Source organism: Vespa velutina, chromosome 7 (genome assembly GCF_912470025.1).
Source record: "Vespa velutina chromosome 7, iVesVel2.1, whole genome shotgun sequence".
In the NCBI taxonomy this organism is placed as follows: domain Eukaryota; kingdom Metazoa; phylum Arthropoda; class Insecta; order Hymenoptera; family Vespidae; genus Vespa; species Vespa velutina.
Window position 1 is genome coordinate 1202501 of NC_062194.1, and position 22097 is coordinate 1224597.

The window sequence follows — 22097 nt, forward strand, 5'->3', positions numbered from 1 at the left end:
TGTTTATTACTTACTACTCACTGATCTGTATTTAATCGTCCACGATATATCGAGTCAATTAACCCTCTCATGAAGCATTTCGAAATGTTTAATCATTTCGCTAAGGCGAACACACTTTTGATTCGTACCTGAACTTTGTAATCTTATGTAAAACATAAATGAAATATATACGTACGCATTTTTTAATAACTCTTCAAAATCATTTTGTAAATATAAAAACGCGCGCGCTCGTGGACGCATCCGCTCGTATACGAACACACACACACACACACACACACATAACGTATAAGACAATTTTTCATATTCAGAGAATTGAGAAACAAGAATTTATCGTCACGCACTGATTTAATCGTTCCTTTTCGCATTCTCGCCGACCTTTCAAGTAGATCCACGCTAATACTAATCACGGTTACAAAAGACTAATCGCTCGGACACCCGACCAATTTTACAAGGGTAAATTTACGATGGAGAATGTCTCTCCCTTATTTCGTTAAACCCCTAACGACGTTTCTCTTCTACCCTCTTTCTCTCTCATCTCTCTCTCCCTCTCTCTCTCTCCTTTGTACGATCCCTAACGTGATTCTTTATTCTCCTTCTCTTTCTCACTTTTCTCCTGGAAGTTGGAATCTTTTCTCGACGGACATTTCGTAAGGGGTGATTACTTGTGTTCGCCTACAAAGAGAGAGAGAGAGAGAGAAATTGATGTGGCCTAAGGCACGCAGCCGCGTACGCGTTCGACGATAAATTTCGCGAGAAAGAGAGAAAGAGAAAGAAAGAAAGAAAGAAAGAAAGACAATAACTCGCGTTACAATCTCGAACGACCGGTTGGTTCCTCCAATCTAGCCACCTGCCAGGAAACGAAGAAATCTTCCGAGTTTCGGACGTAACCCTAAATTACAAGCAATCCCAATAAGGGCGTTCCGGTACATGTATATCTAACCCTCCCCTGTTTCTTCTTCTTTCTCTTTCTTCTTTTCTCTCTCTCTCTCTCTGTCTCTCTCTCTCTCTCTTTCTCTTTCTCTCTATTTCTCTATCTCTCTGTCTCGTTTCCTTCTTCACCACCACCACCACCAACACTACCCTTCTCAGTTACCCTCCATTTTTATCACAATTTTCCTAGTTTTCTCACGAGTATAAGGTATTACAGTAATCTCGTTCTGATCGTGAAGGTCTCTCTCTATATTTCAATGGTAACAACATTTCTTACTTTTTCCTTTCGTCCATTTTATTAGAAAGTTTCGATCGATCGATCGATTTTAAAGATAATTCTTTCATTAATTCCACGGGTATAACGGTCGGGGTATAATCCTGTTAATTGCCTCATTAAAATATCTAATTACTAATCTCTATGCATAACAGTAAGAAATTCTCCAAGTAGCTCACTGTACCTCGGGATCTTATCTTGGACTTAAAGATAGACAGAGACAAGAAGCTGAGATGGAGGGAGAGAAAGAGAGAGAGAGAGAGAGAGAGAGAGAGAGAGAGAGAAAGAGAGTGAGTGATGGAAGAAGGGTAGTAGGGAGGAAGACGAAAATAGTGAGGCGCTCGTGCGTTCACATAGCACGGCATTTGTGCTTCGAACGAAAACACGATATTATGGCAGCGCTTATTAATTAACCTCTTGTCTCTCGCCACGATATACCCTCTATACTTATACCTCCTTCTCTTCCTCCTTATCTTTTGTACCTTGTAATTTAATTCATCTACGACGGCTAAGGAAAGTTTTGACTTACTTGACAGGGACACGTTCAACTTTGACTCAACATTTACCTGACATAGTCTCGAGAAGCTTAAGTTTCGAAAAGAGAAATATTACAAGAAGCTTTTAATGAGTATGACTGAATAATATTATTAAACGATTTGGAAAATTGTTCAAACCGATTTTCTTTAATATACTTAATAAGATATATTTAACATATACGAATCTCTTATAAATTTGTTTATTATAATGAAAACATAACATTTTATCTCAGTATTTCATTGTGTTCTCGAGACATTCTCGGCAATGATTTCGTTAACCTTAGCTGATTTTTTAAATGATCGATATAATAAAAAAAAAAAAAAAAAAAAAAAAGAATTCTGAGTGGCGTACGTAGAAACGATTATTATGGTAGCTTTGTACGCAAGTACGTATATAAGTACGTACGTACTACGGTTACGTTGTGTGTACGTCAAGTTGACAGGTCAAAGGACTGGATGGTTTCTATTAAAATGGAACGATATCGTATGGAAAATGGCGTCGAATGGGTATAGGCTATATAGCTATGTGCTACTCTACACGTCAGGTTGCTTGCACATCCGTTTCTATCTGTGTTTGTGTGGGTGTGTATATACATATACGTAAATTAATAATTCAGTTAGACTGCGGTTAATAGCTATATGACGTCACTTCGAAATCGATCCGATGAAACATGCAGTGCCTCCGGGAGTGACGTCTATTCGAACTTATGCTCGGCCTCGCTTACTCCTCTATCTATCCCTCTTCGTCCATAGGATAAATGCACGCTGCAAAGCGTTCCCTTAAAACGTGGCCAATGCTTTCGATCGATCGAAAATGCCAATCCAGAATAAAATGGTAGAGGGATGAGAGGAGGAAGTGGTGGCGTATGGGCTATTGTGTCCACAAGAGTGACGCCGCACGAATTATGCATCGATCCTCCTCGTTCTCTTTCTCTTCTATTTTGTTATATCGATCGTTTTACGATTAGAGATCGCTGGACCACGGACGAGCGCGCGAGCGCGCGCTCTCTGTGATCTGATCATTTGTTAAACGGATCGTCGCCGATGCTCGGCCCTTTGTTTCCCATGAGATTTATACATTACAAACTTTATGGATTTTTATTTATTTATGTTTTTTCTTTTTTAATTCTTTTTTTTTTTTTTATTTATTTTTTTTCTTTTTTTTTTTTTATTTATTTATAGTCTTATCCCTCCCCGACCAATTAGGATAATTTATTAAAGAATTTATCGATTAAAAGTATTGAAAAAAAAAGAAGAAAAAAAGAATAAAAGTACTAAAATGTTGCTGAAAAACCGATTTCAATATTGTCATGCGGATCTCTTTTTCTACGGTTAGAAACAATGGAAATTGATGATACGAAAAATTTTTCATATATTTATATTGTTTTTCTATATAATTATTTTTTTTTTTTTTTTATCAAGGACAGCGGAAAATTGGAATTTGACAAATATAAATTTTCCCGTTGATTTTTTTATCCGTCGATCAATGCGCAAAGCGTTAATTCCGAGGACAAAAGACATATGTTACCGAACGACTAAATTAAAAAATAAAAGACTCTCTTTCATTTGCCTGCCACGTGTCATGACAATATGTATATACATATGTATGTATGTACGTACGTATGTACGTATGGTATGTATGTATGTCCCCCCCTTGTATTACATATTATCGAAGCCGCCCTTCTCTCATGCAATTGGTAGTAAAATGAGATAGCTTTAAAAAAGAAGAGTCCTGGATAAAAGAGAAAAGAAAGTGTGAGAGAGAAAGAAAAAGAGGGCGGAGATTGGACTACTCTCCCGTTGCTTATTATACCTACGATATAAAACATTATATTGACTCGACGGTGAAATTATTTCCCGTGCCTTTAATAAGCGACCTGTCGTTTTTGTCTCGAAAGAATTTAATTCCTCGCGGTTTAACATCGCCCAAGCTTCGAATTTTAATCGATTCTCTCACGGAAATTTTTTAATTAATTTCTTCCTCGAATAATTCCTCTCTTTCTTTCTTCTTGTTTTCGTCATTAAACGAGAGCTATTAAAGCGATCGGATTTCGAATTATCTCTATCTTTCTCTCTCTCTCTCTTTTATCTCTCTTATTTCTTTTTTCTTTTTTCTTCAAATTCCAAGAAGGGTAGGGAAAGGTAAAGAAAATTAACACCGTAGCTATCAACTTTCTTTTACTTTGTAATCATTAATTAAATGAATTAATTGACATTAAAGAAGAAAAAGAAAGAAAATTGATTTATTTAATTTTAATACAATAATAATTCGATGAATTTTCAAACGATAAGAACGATAAGTTATGTTCTCTAATGGAATGGAAAATTGTTGTTGCGATATTATTACAGCCGTGGAACAACGCGGTAACTATGTACTTACGTACCGTGTATCTGTCCCACTTGAATCTTCGTCTCGTAAGTACTTATGGGAAGTATAATAGGCATACTCGAAACAGTAATGAGTCTTCTCGAATAATTGTATATCGAACAGGGTTTTTTTTCTTTTTTTTTTCTTTTTTTTTTCTTTTTTTTTTCTTTTTCTTTTTTTTTTTACGGTCGATTCGTGAGATATCACGATTGTCGTTCTTGCTGAGAAAGAAAGACTTGAGTGGAGGAATCAAGCTAATTCTTTCCCTTCGTCCTCGAGCCTTCGCGTGATTCACCCTTATCTCGTTGTTGAATAAATATTCATAAATTCGTTCCCAGAAAGCCGAATCTTTTATTAGCGGATTTTCTCGTCTCAATCTGCTTTTGAAATATTATCGGTATAAACGTTTTGAATTTTATACATTTTACTTTATTTATTTTCTTTTATAATAATAATAATAATAATAATAATTATTATTATTATTATTATTATTATTATTATTATTATTATCATTTATTATTTCATCGTCGATACGTTTAACGTATAGGATTATAATCGAATTAAAATTATTTTATCAAATTTGAATCTCTTCAATAAATTTATTAGTTCAAAATAAAAAGAGAAAAGGGAAGAATAATTAAGCTTTTTCTTCCTTCCTTCCTTCTCCACTTTTATTGTTACGTATAACAGATACGATCCGATTGTTGTTAATGCTTTGATTACCATAAACACGCAATGTTTCTAACGCGCGTCTCTATTGCGTGAACGCAACGAAAGGAGGAAAGCGTGCAGGACAAAAGTGCAAGTGTTATTCTCGAATAGATTTGAGAGTTTCGAGCTTTTTTGTTGGCTTGTTTCAAAGCTTTTTGCTATGGGGATCAACAACAGTAACAATCAGAAGCCAACGGCATCAACAATGGCTCACTCGTAACGTTTACGTATATCGCTGTAATATCATCGATCCTTTCTCTTTTTCTCTCTCTCTCTCTCTCTTTCTACTTTACGGTGTTGGACGAAAAGATAAAAAAAAAAGAAATAAAAACAAACAAGAAAAAGGGAACAGATAAACGGGATAAAAAAATGTAGTATTTGTGCAAGTAACAATATAACTTGGATTACAATGCATAGCAAACAGATTTTCCTGAAGCATATCCGATTTAGCTCATTTCATTGTTATTTCGTCATAGTTGAAAATTATATCCTAAATACGAAAGATAATTGAATACGTTCGAAGGGAATGCATGGGAACGAGAAAATAATTTGTAAAAGAAGATTTACGCGAATTATTTTCAACGATAAGATATTTTATTGTAATTCAGGTTGAGAATAATAAAAAAAAAAAAAAAAAAAAAAAAAAAAAAAAAAAAAAAAAAAAAAAACAAGAGAGAGAGAAAAAAAACATCGTAGATCATTTTTTAAGACTTATTGTTGATCGGATTGGTAGATTAGATGTAGAAAGAGTGGACGTTTTCGTTAAAGTACTGCTCGAACCGTACGATTTATAACGTGTTTATGGTGATAAAGCGAATAGGAAATGAGTACAAAGGCGTTTTATCGTGGCAAACAAGGCGGACGGAGGACAGTGAAAAAGGGGAAGCATATTAGCGTGTCTAGATAAAATCGCACGTCGATGTATCGACGTATCGAAGCTTCTATCCACCACTTCCCCCTACCCCCCATTCTTCCTTTCTATCCCTCTGAATCACGATACATATATACCCTTTTGTCTCGCATTACTAATCGTCGCATACCCATTTCGCACTTAACGTTGATGATCCTCACGCTATTGGCCACCAATAGCACACCTGCACTTATTAATACATTTTTTCCGATATATATATATATATATATATATATATATCTTTTTTTTTTTTGGCATTACAGAAAGAGTCTTAAGTTTGGAAAGCGTACGAATAAAGCGTTGTAATTTTTATAAGTCTCATACGGATAGCAAAATAATTATTGCCCAAAATAAATGACATATTTAATGATATAAAATTTAATCATCGTTCATTCATCAATATCCGTACGATTCTGTATTGGTTAAATAATTTATCATCCACAAATAGTCAATATTTCGAAGAGAGAATTAAAATAAATTTTATTTTTATCGATTGAAAGTATTTATTAAATATAACAAAATGTAATCCTAATCCTCTTATATGGAAATTTGTGAATTTTTTTTCTCAAAATATCTCGGGTTCACGTTTTACTTTGCGAAAAAAATAATGTTTCCTTGTCCCGCTCTCTTTCCCTCCCCCCTCCCTTTTCCAATCTCTTTCATGAAACTCTCATGATTGATAAAATGAATATATTTCTGCTTGAAAAATTGTATTCTGATCCATTTTAAAAAAAGGATAATGGTGGTGAAAAAAGGAGGACGAGTCGAAGGTTGTGGGATATCAAAAGTATTTCCCCGAACTGTCAACCGATTAATCTTATTAATTTTATCATCCCCATTTCACTCTTCCTTCGGCACCAATCCAAGTCGAGCGGTTTTAAGTGATTTATGAAACGTTTAATTAAAGGTTTCTTCGTGCAAAAGACTGTCTCGGTGAGACGTTTAAAGTGGGACGCCCTTATAAAACGACTATTCATACACGTCGATTTATGCTAATGCCTCTTCTCCTCTCAACGACAGTACGACGAGGGTCGTCGGAAAGAAAAAAAGGAAAACGAAAAAAGATAAAAAGAAAAGGAAAGAAAAAAAAATGAAAAGAACAGATAGGGGACTCAAGAGTAAATTCTTTCCCACGAAATTTGTATGCCAGAAATATTTTGCGGATCGTCATGGCATAGTTTATGGCATAGGATAGGATAGGGATGGGTGGGAATTGGGAGTGGAGATGCTGGGAAGGATGAAGAAATCTCTCTCTCTCTCTCTCTCTCTCTTATTTTCTCAAGGAGATCATTTGAATACACCATGATAAAGGAGAGTAAATCAAAGTAATATAATATAAATTCAGATCATTTAGAAAATATATAGGTGTTATATAGCAAAGAAATAATTATATTAATAATTGTTAATAGAATATAAAGAAGTAATAGAAAAATTTCTTTTGAATCATTCTGTATGCCAGAGTACAAGATTAAGATCTTTTGAGCATTTTAACAAATGGATTATTCGCTTGATAATAATTCTTTCTTTTTACCTCACCCGCGATATCTCATATCCGAGCTTCGCTTATTGCACTTTTCTTCAAGCTGTCTTTCTCTCTCTCTCTCTCTCTCTCTCTCTCTCTCTCTCTCTCTCTCTCTTTCTCTCTCTGTCCGTCTTTCTCTCTTTTAGCTCCCTTTAAAACGGTCCAGCGTCTACACTCCCCTACCTTCACACGCGCCTCATGAAATCTCTTTCTCTTTCTCTTTCTTCAAAAATTTTCCTCTCCCATCCTCTCCGTTACTTATTTCTCACGTCTCTGAATCCGTGCAATTAACTTTTGATCCAAATCTCTCAACTCTCTTTAAACTATCCTCATCCTTCTTTATTTCTTTTTCCCTTTCGAGATCATCCCTTTCTGTCTTTCTTTCTTTTCGCTAAGATTTTTATTTTCTTTCCTTTTCTTTAATTTTCTTTTAGTTTCCTTTTTCCTTTTTTCTTTGTTTTTTTTTCTTTCTTTTTTTTTTTTTTTTTTTTTTTTTTTTTTTTTTTTTTTTTTTTTTTTTTTTTTAAGCGACTACGATTCTTTTCGATTCCGTAATTATGCTAGATCTAATTTATACAAAGCAACGCATTTAAAAGCGTAATTCGTGCCACTCGTGCATTCTAATTACATTCCATAATAACCACCTTAAGGGCATTCTCAAAACGATATCTCCTACGCGACTTTTCGACTCTTATTTCCTTTTTTCTTTTCTTTTTATCTTGCTTTTCTCTCTCTCTCTCTCTCACTGTCTCTCGATGTATCGTGTAAATATAAAGAAGAAAAAGGAAAATAAAAGAAACGAGGGAAAAGAATGGAAAAGTCGGAGGTTCAACTCGATATCTCGTTGATGCGAGGCATAAAAGGGACACAAACGCTAACCGTTTCGTTTCCCCTTTATCCAAAACGATACTGGCCAGTGTCATATTTGTTTTTTGTATCCGCCGTGTGTACCCCGGTGTTTGTGTCTACGTATATGTGCGGTCACTCGACGGATCCACGTAGACGGTTTTTGCCACTTTTTTCGCAAGTTTGTACACGGGGAGTAGCGGGCGATGGTGCAACGAGAAAACAGGACGTTAAAATTACAGTCGATATAAAACGCGCCAACGTAACCGCTTTCCCGTCGTTACCATTACACGCTCGTCATTGTGCGGAATTCCTGTCCACCCGACGGCGATGTTATCCTTTTTTTCTCTTTTCCTTTTTTATTTTTTACCAAAAAGAAAAATGATGTAAAAGAAAGGAAAGAAAAAAAAATTGCCTAGTAAAGAGAGAGAGAGAGAGAGAGAGAGAGGGAGAGACAGAGAGAGAGAGAGAGAGAGAGAGAGAGTTTTGTTTCACCGAGTTTAGAAAGTTTTTCAAGGTTTTCGCGTGTCCCTTTAAAATTTATTATCCTTTTCATATATCCGAAACAATTATATTGCCCGCAATGCTATCAGATGTCGAGTGACACGAAGATCTTATAAAAGCTTCTTATAAGATTTGTAGTTTTATAGTAAAAACTATCGAATTTCCTCGTGTCCGCGTTCTCGTAACTGGTTGAAAAATCGTTAAAACCACCATAAAAGTTCCGTCGTCCCAATTTCTAACAAGCGGCGAGGGCACGAATATATTCCACGACACGATCGTCGGTTACCCTTAATAACGATGCACACACGAAAGCATATAATACACGTTTACATACACATAGCCACGCACGAGAAATTCTCTCTCTCTCTCTCTCTCTCTCTCTCTCTCTCTCTCTCTCTCTCTCCCTCTCTCTCATTCTCTCAGAGAGCACGTATTGTGTTCCGTGGGAGATAAGGTTTACAACGTGATAACTGATAGGAAAGGTGGGGTTCGACCGCGATATTCCTCGCGTGCTGGCTTATACCGATAAAGCGCTTCGCGAAGCGCCATTTTGTCGGCTTGTGAAAGAGGCAGGAACGCTAAAAGGAAAATGGCGGCTAGTTCGACTCGTTCGCGTGTTATCTATCTCTACTCTTTCTCTCTCTCTCTCTCTCTCTCTCTCTCTTTCACACACACACATACACACACACTTTTTCAGGAGTATACCAAAGTCCTGTCCTCTACTCTCCTCCTCTTTATTTTCCTTTCTTGGCCTTCTTCGTGGATCGATATTAGTCCTCCCCTCCCCCCCCCCCCCCCGTCCCTCTAAGATCTTACGTAACTTTCTTCAAGTTCTCTCATTAAAGTTCCCGCGTAAAATTTCGGTCCTCGTACGAAACCACGGTGACATAACGAAAACGACGATAGCGACGAAAGTGGGAGAACGTGGGTGGTTGGAGATGTCGCTTGAAGGATGATTTTACAGGCAAGTTTTATGTCCTCAAAGTTTCGACGGCGATGCGTGGAACGTCGCTCCTGTTGTTTCTCAAGCGTTTAATTATTCCACCTTTTGCTTAGTGGCTTTACGTGCTTTTACGAAATTAGGTAAGGTTTAGTTAATAAGAAAGTTCAAGTATAGAGAATTTCTTTCTTATCTTTCTTTTTCTTTTTTGATAACTATTTTATATTTTCTGAACACATAATCATTGTTTCTTTCATCATAATTCGCATTCTTAAATTTTCATTTTCGAACGCATCATCCTTCTTTAAGCGCAGGATTAAATTGAATTAATTCGTATAAGATAGTTATTAAGTATTAACGCGAATTAATGAAGTCATATATATATATATATATATATATATATGTATATATATATATACACACACATACATTCATAGACATACGTAGGAGGAAAATTCGCTCGATGTTGATGATTCCCTTCTCTTATCCTTCTAGCTCGAATTATGCACGGAATAATAAATATCCAGTGAATTTTTCATCCCTCTGAGTATCTCGAGCGTACTTCGACCGACACTCACGCTCCGACTCTTACGAACCGATTTTCTTCTTTTCTTCTTCCCTTCGCTTTCGAGCCTTGCATCTCGTTATGCATTCATATTTTCATTTTAATTCTTTTTAAAGGGCAGCCCGTGAGCGGGTTTTCGGTTCCGTAAAACGACCACGGATGGTGATTCCCATCGAGAAATGGAGGATACTTTATGGCTGGACCCTTAATTAAAAAGTGGGAAAAAAAGTGAATTAAAAAAGAGGAGATCAAAAGGCGAATAAATTTGAAATTCTTCAAGTTTCATAAACGTATGCATATGTATGTGTATGTGTATATTTGAAAGTTAATCATTTAAATATTTAAGATCGGAAAATTTAATTCGGATTTTCATCGAAAAAATAAAATATATATGTAGATCGTGTGAGAAGAAAAAGGAAATAACAAGTATTGTTGAAGAATATCTTTGATGAAGAAATGAAAAAGAGAGAGAGAGAGAGAGAGAGAGATTCAGAAAACTCACGTGAGCGTCGGCACGTAGTTAAGGTCGTAACGCGTAGTAGTTTCAACCCCTTTTATTTCGAGCCGTGAAAATTGGGGCAACGACCGAGATAAGGGTGACACCGCGCAAACAAGCCAACCCTCGCGTTCGACCCTTGTCAACAACGAGGCTCGAGCCGGTAGCAGCGGCTAGTGGTAGCATAATGCCGGCCGACATAATCGAGAACAAAAATACGCGAATATGCTCACGGATTCTCGTTAATAAAAGGAGAAAAAAAGAAAGTGACACAGAGAGAGAGAGAGAGAGGGGGGCGCAGAGAGGGATGAAGAGAGAAACATCTATGTGGATATCCAAGATTTGTTGCAATTAATTTTACTAGGTCAACTATTCTTTGGAAATTGTCAAAAAAAAAAAAAAAAAGGAAAGAAAAAGAAGAAAAAGTCAATGTCTCTTTTGAGATCTTCTTTTTTTTCTTTTTCTTTTTTCTTTTTCTTTTTCTTTTTCTTTTTTTCCCAATAAATTCGTTCAATCTTGTTACACTACAATATTTTTATCGTTATGTTAAAGCCATTATATCCAAGAACAATGAATCTCTGTTGATTGTAATTATTGAAATACCGCGCATATATGTGATAATAGATGATTTGAACGCGATAATACGTTTCTAATGAACATGTTTGTACGTTGCTGATTGATAAAAGAATATTCAAAGGAATAATGTCAAAGATCTACATAGTTCTACTTAGTTTCAATTTTCATTACGAATATATATTTACACTTTGAATAAGTTTAATGTGTATGAATAGTTTTACTTTCATTAATGTTTGTTTTATTCGACAGTTTAATTTCGTCAATAACAAAATTTTTAGTTTTATTTGATAGGAGATTTAGAAACTCTAATTAACTCGATTATTTCTCACTTGAAGATCAAAGAAAACGTTAGAAAAGTTCAGACAGAAGGGTAGTTACCCTTTACGATAAAAATGTGATACTTTCGATGGTCAAAACGACAGAGATAAAGATATAGATATAGTTAGAAATAAATGCGAGGAGGAGTCGGATTTTCCAGGAAACTTGGAAATGGGTGGGGAAATGAAAGGGAGGAGATCAAAATGAGGGTTGTACCATCGAGAGAACGGAGTTAAGGGTGGAGATGCGTGCTTCCGAGGATATTCGTTGCGTGCCATGGCACGTGCTGTCTTGATATTCTGTTTGTTAGATCGGCTCGCGAGTTTTCCACCCCCTATCTACCCTCCCTCTTTATCGTGTATATTCTCCGCGACATGTCCAAATACATCCGCCTCTCTCTCTCTCTCTCTCTCTCTCTCTCTCTCTCTCTTTCTCTCTCTCCTTCCCTCCGTCATCGAAGGGGTCACTCACGTTATGGTTTTACGCGTTACAGAGGCGTGTGGTTGTGTCACGTGCAGGACTTGGCAATATTCAGGACAATACAAGCAATTTAAAGAGACGTCCAATATGTGTATGTTTGTATGTGTGTGTACGTGTGTATATATATATATATATATATATATATATATATATATATATATACATATATTTCTTGAATTAAAATTATACGAGACACACGTGTCCATTTGTTTTCTTCCTCGCGATTATTATAAAAATATCCTTCGTCTTTTTCCCATTTGAAAAACACCTTTCCAATCGTCTAACTTATGCCGACATTTCTAAAAAAAAATTCGTAAAAAGAATATTCATTCATGTAGGAATTTTCACATATGATTCGAATCGTACAAATCATCTGAAGGTAAAGAAGCTTGATGTCTTATTATTATTATTATTATTATTATTATTATTATTATATATGTGCGTATGCGAAGGAAGTGATACAATTTTTGCTTCGTTTAAGAGAGGATTGTCGATATTATTGTTATATATAAAACAAGTACACGAACAATGAAGCGTGACGTTTCTCGAAACTCACGGAAGAACAAGATATATGTATATATAAATATAAATATATATATATATATATATATATATATATACCTATATACATTCATATCCGACTTCGTTTCACGTCGTAACCATCCCCTTTTCTTTGCCTTCCCTCCATCCACTCCAAGCAACACGCTTGTTTCCCGTCTGTGTATCCGAGAACGACGGAGAAGAGTTTAAACGCGTGTATTCAACGGCGGATGCATGCCTCGGATTTTTAGTAATCCCCGGCGAGCACCTCACGTTTATGCGTCTCTCGAGCTGCCTCGACGCCATTGTCGCGTAACTAATGGAAATTTAAGTCCACCTCGTGAATCCAGCTGGCTCGCGCACTCTCCACGTTTCCCTTGGTCCCTGTTCGCACTGCCCTATGCGTGTCACGTATCACTTGCCGAGACCGAGCCTTGTATAAACACTCCTGTTTACGATATTGTTCTCTAATGCTAACGAGAAACGCTTATCTCTTATCAGTGTGCTTACACTTTCCTACCGAATAATTTCCTGCGCAATTCTAATTCGTTAATCTCATCTAACGTGACTTTTCCTTTTGTTGCAGGTGAGTACCGGAACGATGAAGAGGAGATTCCCTCACTCACAGAAGAGTTTACTTATTTAATCGATTACGACGAGGGAGAATGCCAGTGGAATATCTCGATTGAGTAGAAAGAAAAATGAGGAAAGTCGGTTGACAATAATTTTTTCGGATTACGTTTGATAATATCGTTTTTAATAACGTTAGATAATATTGAAATAGAAAATCGATTATGAAATCTTTCATTATTTTTACGTACGAGCAATGATAAATTACTTAACGAGAATCGAGATTATTTTTTTTTCGAAGGTCATTCCATCGATCCCTACCTCCTCCATTGCAAATAGAAAGAGGGAAACTTGAAAGAGGTGGATGACAAATAATCGAGGCGTATCTTGTGGCGGATATCAAAATGTCGCGCCGAAAATTTCATTCGTGATATAAATGTCATGAGACTCTTCTTCTTCTCTCTTTCTTTTTTCTTTTCTTTCTTTCTTTCTTTCCTTCTTTCTTTCTTTCTTTCTTTCTTTCTTTGTCGGCAAATGTGGAAAAAAAAAGAAGGGAATCTGACTGGGACTAAGGACGGCAGGTGCATTAGTCCAAGTCGTGTGTATGGGTCCCCAGGAGAAATCATAAGGTCTTACCCTCGCCCTTCGTAACCGTTACCGTTGCCAGCCGCGAGGGGTGAGTGCCCTAATAAATCCTAATACTAAATCACCACCCCACCTCCCTATTACTCATATCTTCTTCAGGGTGCGTGCTTCGTAGGTACGCGTGCCACCAGCCTGCTAAGCACCATAGCTTTATTTTCGAAATTCTAGAGGGCCTCGGGTTTCATTAAAGAAGCCATGACCTTCGTACGATACGGGGAATATCGGCTGAACGTTTAGATAATTACGAGAGGTGATAGTATTACCATGGGGGCGTGTTGTTATATGAATTGTTTAGACCCACCCTCTCTCCCTATGACTGTGTTCGAAGGGCGGAAAAAAAAAATATGTATACCTTCCTCTTTTGAAGTCTTCATTTTGCCGTCATAACCTTTGATCATTTTCTCAAATTTTCTACTTCGCCGTTGATTTTCAAATTATTTTTATCTCTTAGATTTTCTACTTCACCTGGCTTCGTTCTTAATATCACGATATATTTTTTTGTTTATTTTTCTACTTCGTTTGATTATGTTTCCGCTCACTTTCTGCATCCTTCTATATATAGATTGTATCACCATTTTTCTGGAATTTTTACCTAACTACTTATAATAGTATATCTGGCCCTCCTATTTTTTTTTCTTTATTTTTTTTTTTTTTTTTTTTTTTTTTTTTTTTTTTTTATTTTTATACTAAATCCCTTCTCAGGAAAAAAAAATTGTTAACCTTTCTGATAATACTTTCTTTACATCGGTGAAAGGTATCGACAGGTAGGATAAATGTACGATCGCGAGTAATCGTTTCGAACGCATCAACATTACGTAGCAATCATGCACACGTCATAGGATAATAACGAATTATGTTAGGCTTTAATCGATATAGTACCGGGGCAACGGTGCGGTTCTGCATCCATAACGAACCAATTAGCGTATTGTCGCTGTGTAACGATAGAATCAGATAGTGTTGGATCAGCAAATTGCATAATCAGGGTACGGGCGTTTGTATCGATATATTCATCCAATCGCGTTTGACACTCCTCGAAATGTTGGATTTTGTTAACGGATATCCGTCAGAGGATTTTCTTATCGTTTTGTTGTTTAATCATCAGCAGTTAATTCACGTGTCACATGTGTATTACAATTTAACCGGATATAGAAAATTGCAATGTAACTTCATTTTCATAATTAGCAATTGAATTTATCTGTTTTATTTATTTATTTATTTATTTATTTATTTATTTATTTATTTATTTATTCATTCATTTATTTACTTCATTATTTATTTATATTTCTTATCAAATCGGTGTACACGACAAAAGGGAAAGGGCAATTTTAATTCACCGTCGACGAAATAATTACAAATAATTGGTAAAGGGAGCCGAACCTACGAGGTCCTATAAACCCTTCCAGGAAATAGTACCCTTCTTCCGTTTTCATATTATACCAACATCGAGTCGTGATTCGAAGTATTCTCGCCAAATGGCGTGATTCAACGTCATTATGGCGAAAGGGACCAGCTTCTTCGTAGTTCTCTTTTCCCTCTCCGGCCAATTATTTGCTTCTGTCGAAATTAACTTTAGATTGTTAATGACTTTGAGACGGATAACCGACGACTTTGTCGGTCAATCCTTTCGTTTCCTTTTTCACTTTTGTAGGATTGAAAATCGAAACGGAAATAAGAAAAGAAATACTGACGAGATCCTTCCTAGCTTTGTTATTTTTTTCTTTCTTCTTAATTTTTTTTTCGCCCCTTTTTCCTTTTTCAATCATTCACTCTCGATAATCATAATCATGATCCTGATATCACATAAATGTATGATAAAAAATATTTACGCTCATATGTATGATCAAAAATGATCTTTGATATTAGCTTTTAGAAGGATGCATCTTATTTAATCGAATTATCAAATTAAATCCGATAAAAAATAATATAGGACCCTTTGTAGCATTATGACAAACGAGAAATCCACTATAGTTCACTGAAATTTTCCACGATTTTCTTTGAAAAACAGGAATTTTCATCCGGGAACGATTTAATTGAAAGATAATTCCTATAATGAGTAATCTTGTTAATGTACATTTCATTATTTATATACGTTTATTCGATTCTCTCTCGTTCGTTTCACTTTTTCCTTTCTCGTTCTCTTTGTGTATCACTGCCTCTCTTTCTGCATTCTCTATCCATTTTGTCACGCCAAATTTCACCGAACAATTTTCCCTCGCGAAAGGTCCTCGCGAGAGACGTAGCATTTTTTGTGTTTCGTGTATCCACGTGGTTGGCATTAACGGTTATATATTTTTTCACGAAAATTCACGAATACGCACACGCACACGTATCTACGAACACATATATGCACACATAAAACTGTATACACGTACGTAGCAATTTTGTAGTGCGTTCGTCGAAACAAGAGAGAAGATAGATGGATAGATAGATATATATAGATAGATAGATAGATAGATAGATACATAGAGAGAGAGAGAGAGAGAGACGTTGTGATGCTGGTAGCAAGCGTTGTGCTTGCTAGTGGAGGTGACGGAGGTGGTGGCGTCGGTGGCGAGCGGGTATTTGCATACGAGGACGGCCCTGGTGGAGTCGATGCCGAGGGAGAGAAGGAGGGCTTTAATGCCCATGCATCATGCATATTCAAACCCCGGCATGGTACAGCTGTACGCGGAAGCTAAATCCCAACGCGCGTCTCCGGTGTGGCTCTTCTCTTCTTCCTCTCTCTCTCTCTCTCTCTCTCTCTCTCTCTCTCTCTCTCTCTCTCTCTCGCATGTACGCATAGTTCCTATGTCTGTCTCATTTTAACGCTCAGTCCCACCCTCTCTTCCTCTTTCTCTTTCTCTCTCTCTTTCTCTCTCTCTCTCTCTCATCGCATTTCTCTTATTTCGCTATCCCTGTCTGTCCTTTCTCCTACCCTCCTGTTTCCTTCTCTCTCCGTCTTTTAGTCTACCTCTTCGATTTTCTCTCTCTCTCTCTCTCTCTCTCTCTCTTTCCTTATTGAAAATCAAAATTCAAGCGAATTAGTTGGTTCTGGGTATCCACCGTGGGAAGCGCGACTCCTCGTTGTATACTACAAGAATACCACATCTGCATTCCCATATACACTAACAGATATATATATATATATATACATACGTACGTATATGTGTAGTGGTGATGCAAAATGTGTGTACGTAAGCAAGTATAATTGCTCAATCGTAGCTTGGCCAGCGTAGCAAGTAGATCTACGATACCTAGACTATCTCTCAGTCTCTCTCCCTCTCTCTCTCTCTCTCTCACGAAATAGAGAGAGAGAGAGAGAGAGAGAGAGAGAGCAGAGAATAATTAAACTTTGCCGACGTGGCTCCTGCTGATTGTAGTAGTTTTAGGGGATGGCTAAGAGCCACCTTCCTTTCGCGATTTCGTTCTAAGGAACCCATGTACTCGCCTTGGAAAATCTTATATCCTCTCTCGCGTAGTATAATTCGTGGTCGTCGTTCAAATCCTTCGTGAATTTTCGCTGAGTAGAAAATCTTCGATGATTTCAAGCACCTCTCACTATCTCATATTTTTAGGATTTACTTCCCTTACCCGCGTAATTACTTGTATCCGTAGCTCGTTTCCTAAAACATTCCAACACCCTCGTATTTGGGATATAAAACATCGAGGCGATGGCTCTCCTCTACCTACCTATTGGCCAATCGAAAAACGCATTAGCGTCTCTACAGAGGGGTTGCTCGATGAATGCTACCAAGATCTCTTTCTCTCTCTCTCTCTCTATCTCTCTCGCTCCTCTCACTTTGAGAAGCCGATTTAGTGTTAAATGGAAACGAAACGGTAGTAAAAATTTCCAATTTTCCTCGTCTCTCATCCTCCTCTCATGTCGACAAAAGAGCGAGAGAGGGAAAGAGAGAGAGAAAATATATATATATGCATATATATATATATATATATATATACATAGAGAGAGAGAGAGAGAGAGAGAGAGAGAGAGAGAGAGAGAGAGAAGGGCATCAGGACGAAGCCCTCGGGGCAAACGACTTGAATAGGGACCAAGTCCGGGAGGGTGGTTATGGGGGTGTGAGGGTAAAGCAAAAGCTGAGTTAGATCGGGGAGAGAGAGCAGACAGTTTAGCCAACTTTCAGATTTACACCCTTGCAGTTCGTTCACGGGCCGCCTGTTTCGAGACCTCCAAGCTTCGTTTGGATCTCTCTCTCTCTCTCTCTCTCTCTCTCTCTCTATCTATCTATCTATCTCTTTCCATACCCCACACTTCTTTCCGGAAGGGTCGAAGGTGGAGAACAGAATGAGTAGAGAATGGAGCTGGATAATCTCGATTCTTACATTGCACAATGCTCGTTTCTCTCACGGTGGTGCAAAGATCAATGCTCTTTCTATCTTTGTCTATTCTAAATACGTTTACGTGGGATAACGTCTAATACGTTAAGAGATCTTATATATTGTATTTTAGATAGCGATTATTTTCACTACATTCTGTTTTTTCTCTTCTTTTTTCTTTTTTCTTTTTTTCAGCATAGATCAATTATTTCGTGATAAATTGATATGAAGTGTAAATATTTCTTATCGTTGATATTGACAAAGAATGATTCGTTGATTTTAAATCATCAATTGTTATTATCTTTTGATCTCCAATGAAGATAATTTTGAGGCGAATAGATAATTCAAACTACCACATTTTACTATACATATATAGTCTTGAAGTTCTAACAGACGAACAGACCGAAAGCCAGACCGTAGGATTTGAGCTAACAGCGGTGTGGCTTTTGTGGAAACTAGCACCTTCTCTCTCTCCTTCTCTCTCTCTCTCTCTCTCTCTCTCTCTCTCTCTCTCTCTCTCTCGTACTTTGCCTCGTAATCAGAATCAAGCCTGCGGAAATCACAGCTCGTTCGTCTTCTCTTCGGTACGCGTGGATCGTCGATCTTATTTCATTCGGCCGACGTCGACGAGCTTATCACCTGCGGAGATCAGTTTAGATGGGAAACAAAGATACTTACTTAGATGATAACGTTCATTAGTTAGGATCGTTCATGCATGTGCGTGGATCGATTAACGAATTAATTAAAATAAGTTTGAAAATCGATTTTTCATTAATTGAGTAGTATTTTGTTCTTTTTTATTCATTTTCTCTAAATGCTTCTTGTCGTTCTCAGAATTAGTTTTATTCACGTTTTGTTTGATTATAAATGGAATTAAATTCGATATCTCGTATGACAGCTGAGATAATCTTCGCATTACTTTAATTCAGTGGCTCGAGGATCTTTCAAGAAAGATGACGGATTTAAAGCTTGCTGAATAAGTACCTCGCGCTTCTCAACGTCAAAGAACTCTAAGTAGCTTATTTATTTCGCCATTTGATATATGACGGTGATTAAGGTTGGGCGAGAAGAGAGTGCGAGTAGGAAGTAGATGATTCTTAAGGTAGAAGAGGGTTTCGTGCTTCCTTGCACGAAAGTAGTTAAACGAAACGAATCAGTAAAATATTCGGAGAAGTTAATAATAATTAATCAAAGGGATAAGGGACTCCTTTAAATAAATAGGAGATGTCAGTTATCGTTTTATGATTATTTTCTTTTTCTTTTTTTTTTTTTCTTTTTTTCTTTCTTTCTTTCTTTTTTTCTCTCTGTAACATTTATTATAGAGATATTACAAATTTAGTTATCAATCGAACGATGTCCTATTCTATAATAAACAATAGATTTAACTAACGTTATCTTATTTTGTATTTTGATCGTTAACGGGGAAAAAAATAAAAAAGAATATGGCGATTAAGAAGGAAATCCAATTGTAACAAGAGAAAGTTGAAAAATCCTAAGATCCACTTTCTCTCGTAGAGTAACTTTTTCCCTTTACTCTTATCTAAGAGTTCGAATATAATGGTGAGCCGTTGGAACCCTCCTTAGAACGAAGAGTCTTCCTTTCCGTTTTCGAGAATGTTTCGTTGTTTGGCTGTCTTAACGGAATGAATGATCTCATTTTGGTGATAACTCTCTTGATATATCGCAAGGAGGGTACTCCACGAAGGAGATCACGAATTGTGGGTCGGTAGGTTTGTTGGACCACTGTCTTGAAAATACTGAGATGAAACTAGTTTTCGTTTTCAGAACGAATCCACGGAGATCATCCCAACTCGAAAGATAAGACGCTTTTGGGAAACCGTCTTCCTCGTTTATCTGTACGTTCTCGTCTATGCACGTCCGTCTCTATTTCTAAGATTTAGGTGATCTTACAAGAGAGAGTCCAAAGAGCCAGGGGATTCTTTTACTAGTTTCACCAAAAGTAGTTCGAGACGAACGTTGCATATTAAACGATGCATGTCCTATCCTTTTGTCTTGCACGTTCACGGTAATATCTTTGTCTCTCTTTAGAATTCTATTCTTGTCGATCGAATCAATCTCGTTGAATTCATGTACGATAGAAAAGGAAAAAGAAGAAAGAAATATTGTAATATTCAGTTTTGCACGATGATAATAAAAGTAGAAATGAATCTATTTTTAGTCGTTATCATCGTATATATATATATATATATACTTCTAGTTTGAACATATAGCAAGGATATGATCAAAAATAATCCTTCCACTTGAAATATAAAAACAAGTATTCGCCAATAGCGAAGTACGTTGCTCGAGTGGGTGGGATGCTAAAGGTCCAAAGGTTGAAAAACAGAGAGAGAGAGAGAGAGAGAGAGAGAGAGAGAGATCGGTCATATATCAGAGAAAGAGAAGGTGAGCATTCGTGTGTTGAATGTCTGTGTGTTAGTGCAGTATAGTAACCGGCTACAGCGTGGCTTGGGACGAGGTTTAACGGCTCCCTCTAGGGCTGCCAGTTACCACGCTCCGATGCCTACCCTCTCGGCCTGTCCGTCCTCGAATAAAGATGGCCATGCCTCGCAGGACCATCCACGGGGCTTATCCTCCTGGGACAAGTAGAGGGAACGAAGGTATGGAGTGCTACGAATACGCTAACGTATGTGCACTCGCGACAATGACTCTCTTCTCTATCTACTCAATTTTTTTTCTTTCTTTCTTTCTTTCCTTTTTCTCTCTTTTTTTTTTTTGTTTTGTTTTTTTCTTTTTTTTTTTTTTTCCTTTTTCGATCTCACCGATTAACTTATCCTCGAGAAGATATATATCGTTCAGCGGCGGTTTATGAGGATCGCAAAGGTGCTCTGGTTAATTTTTCATTGCGAATGAAATAATGATAGTGAATTTTTTCATAAAGAAAAATTTTCTTCAAATTTGATTAAACGTGTTCAGATAGGTGGAAAGATTGAAAAAGTGATGGGGATCATAGTGCGTAATTTTTTTCCTTTTGTTTTTCTTTTCTCTTTTTTCTTCATTCCTTTCCTTTCCCTCGCTTTTCTCCATTTAACATCGGGATGAACAATCAATGGAAAATCGGTAAGAAGAAGCAGCTCGTAACAAGGATAGAAGACTTTTTGAAAGCTCCTCAAGATAACGTGGCGCAGAGATCTCGTGATATATTGGTTAGCGATATTAAAAGCCGAAAAAGGGTCTATGCATATTCAGGACGAACGCTTACCTACGTTTTATCAGATTGCTTGGCAGCACCGTTAGGGAATCTTGACGCGTGATGTAAACTTGTCGGGAGCTTGATGGATCGAGCTGCCCGTCGAAAAGAGGTTAGAACATGTTGGTGTACCGCCAACACTCTCTTAGCCTTTCTCCCTTTTATTCCTTTTTCAATCTTTCTCTCTCTCTCTCTCTCTCTCTCTCTCTCTCTCTCTCTCACTCTCTCTTATTCTCGTTTCCACGTCATGTTATTTCCTCGTCATCTATCGCACTTCGGAAGCAACGTCGGACTAATTTGAATTTAATAGAGGGTTAAATTACTATTTATTCGGTCAAGCTTTTTCATCCCCCCCTCCCCTATATATATATAACAATCCTATATGGATTTTCGAAACTTATTTTCGATTTATTTTTCTTTCTTCCCTTTCTCATTTAGAACATAAGAAAAAATTATTCAATATCAAGGTATTATACACAGTAAAATATACTGTGACTCTTTAAATAGATCCATTAGAAAAATAATAAATTTTTTTATTATGTCTTAATATTTATCGTTTTTTTTTTTTTTTTTTTTTTACTAAGCTACTTTGGACGAATTTTTGTGATATCTCTGGCACACAAAATAATTACGACAAAATACAAATTCGTAAATTCTATAATACTCGAATATTATATAATACTCAAGCAATTCACAAAGGATTTTAAGCTAGCTCCTTCTTTTCAACTGGTTGAACAAAGTACCATAGTGCATTTTAATCCACTAGAATGAATCTTTTCAAAATGATTTCTGCCGATAGAACTGGTCGATAGAAAATAGATTCGTTTCTCGTTGGAAA

General features: G+C 36.8%; 1 protein-coding gene across 8 annotated transcripts in view; it reads left to right on the forward strand.

Annotated features, from left to right (window-relative positions):
* Positions 1 to 22097, forward strand: part of LOC124950717 (semaphorin-2A) — a 304525-nt gene that overhangs the window by 221788 nt on the left and 60640 nt on the right. The window contains exon 1 of one of the 8 annotated variants that reach the window (XM_047497876.1): positions 20591 to 20669. The exons of the other annotated variants lie outside the window; for them this stretch is intronic. Coding sequence (XP_047353832.1) covers positions 20606 to 20669 — 64 coding nt within the window. The 5' untranslated portion in view covers positions 20591 to 20605. Of the gene's footprint in view, positions 1 to 20590; positions 20670 to 22097 lie in introns of those variants that run through there. 8 annotated transcript variants of the gene reach the window in all.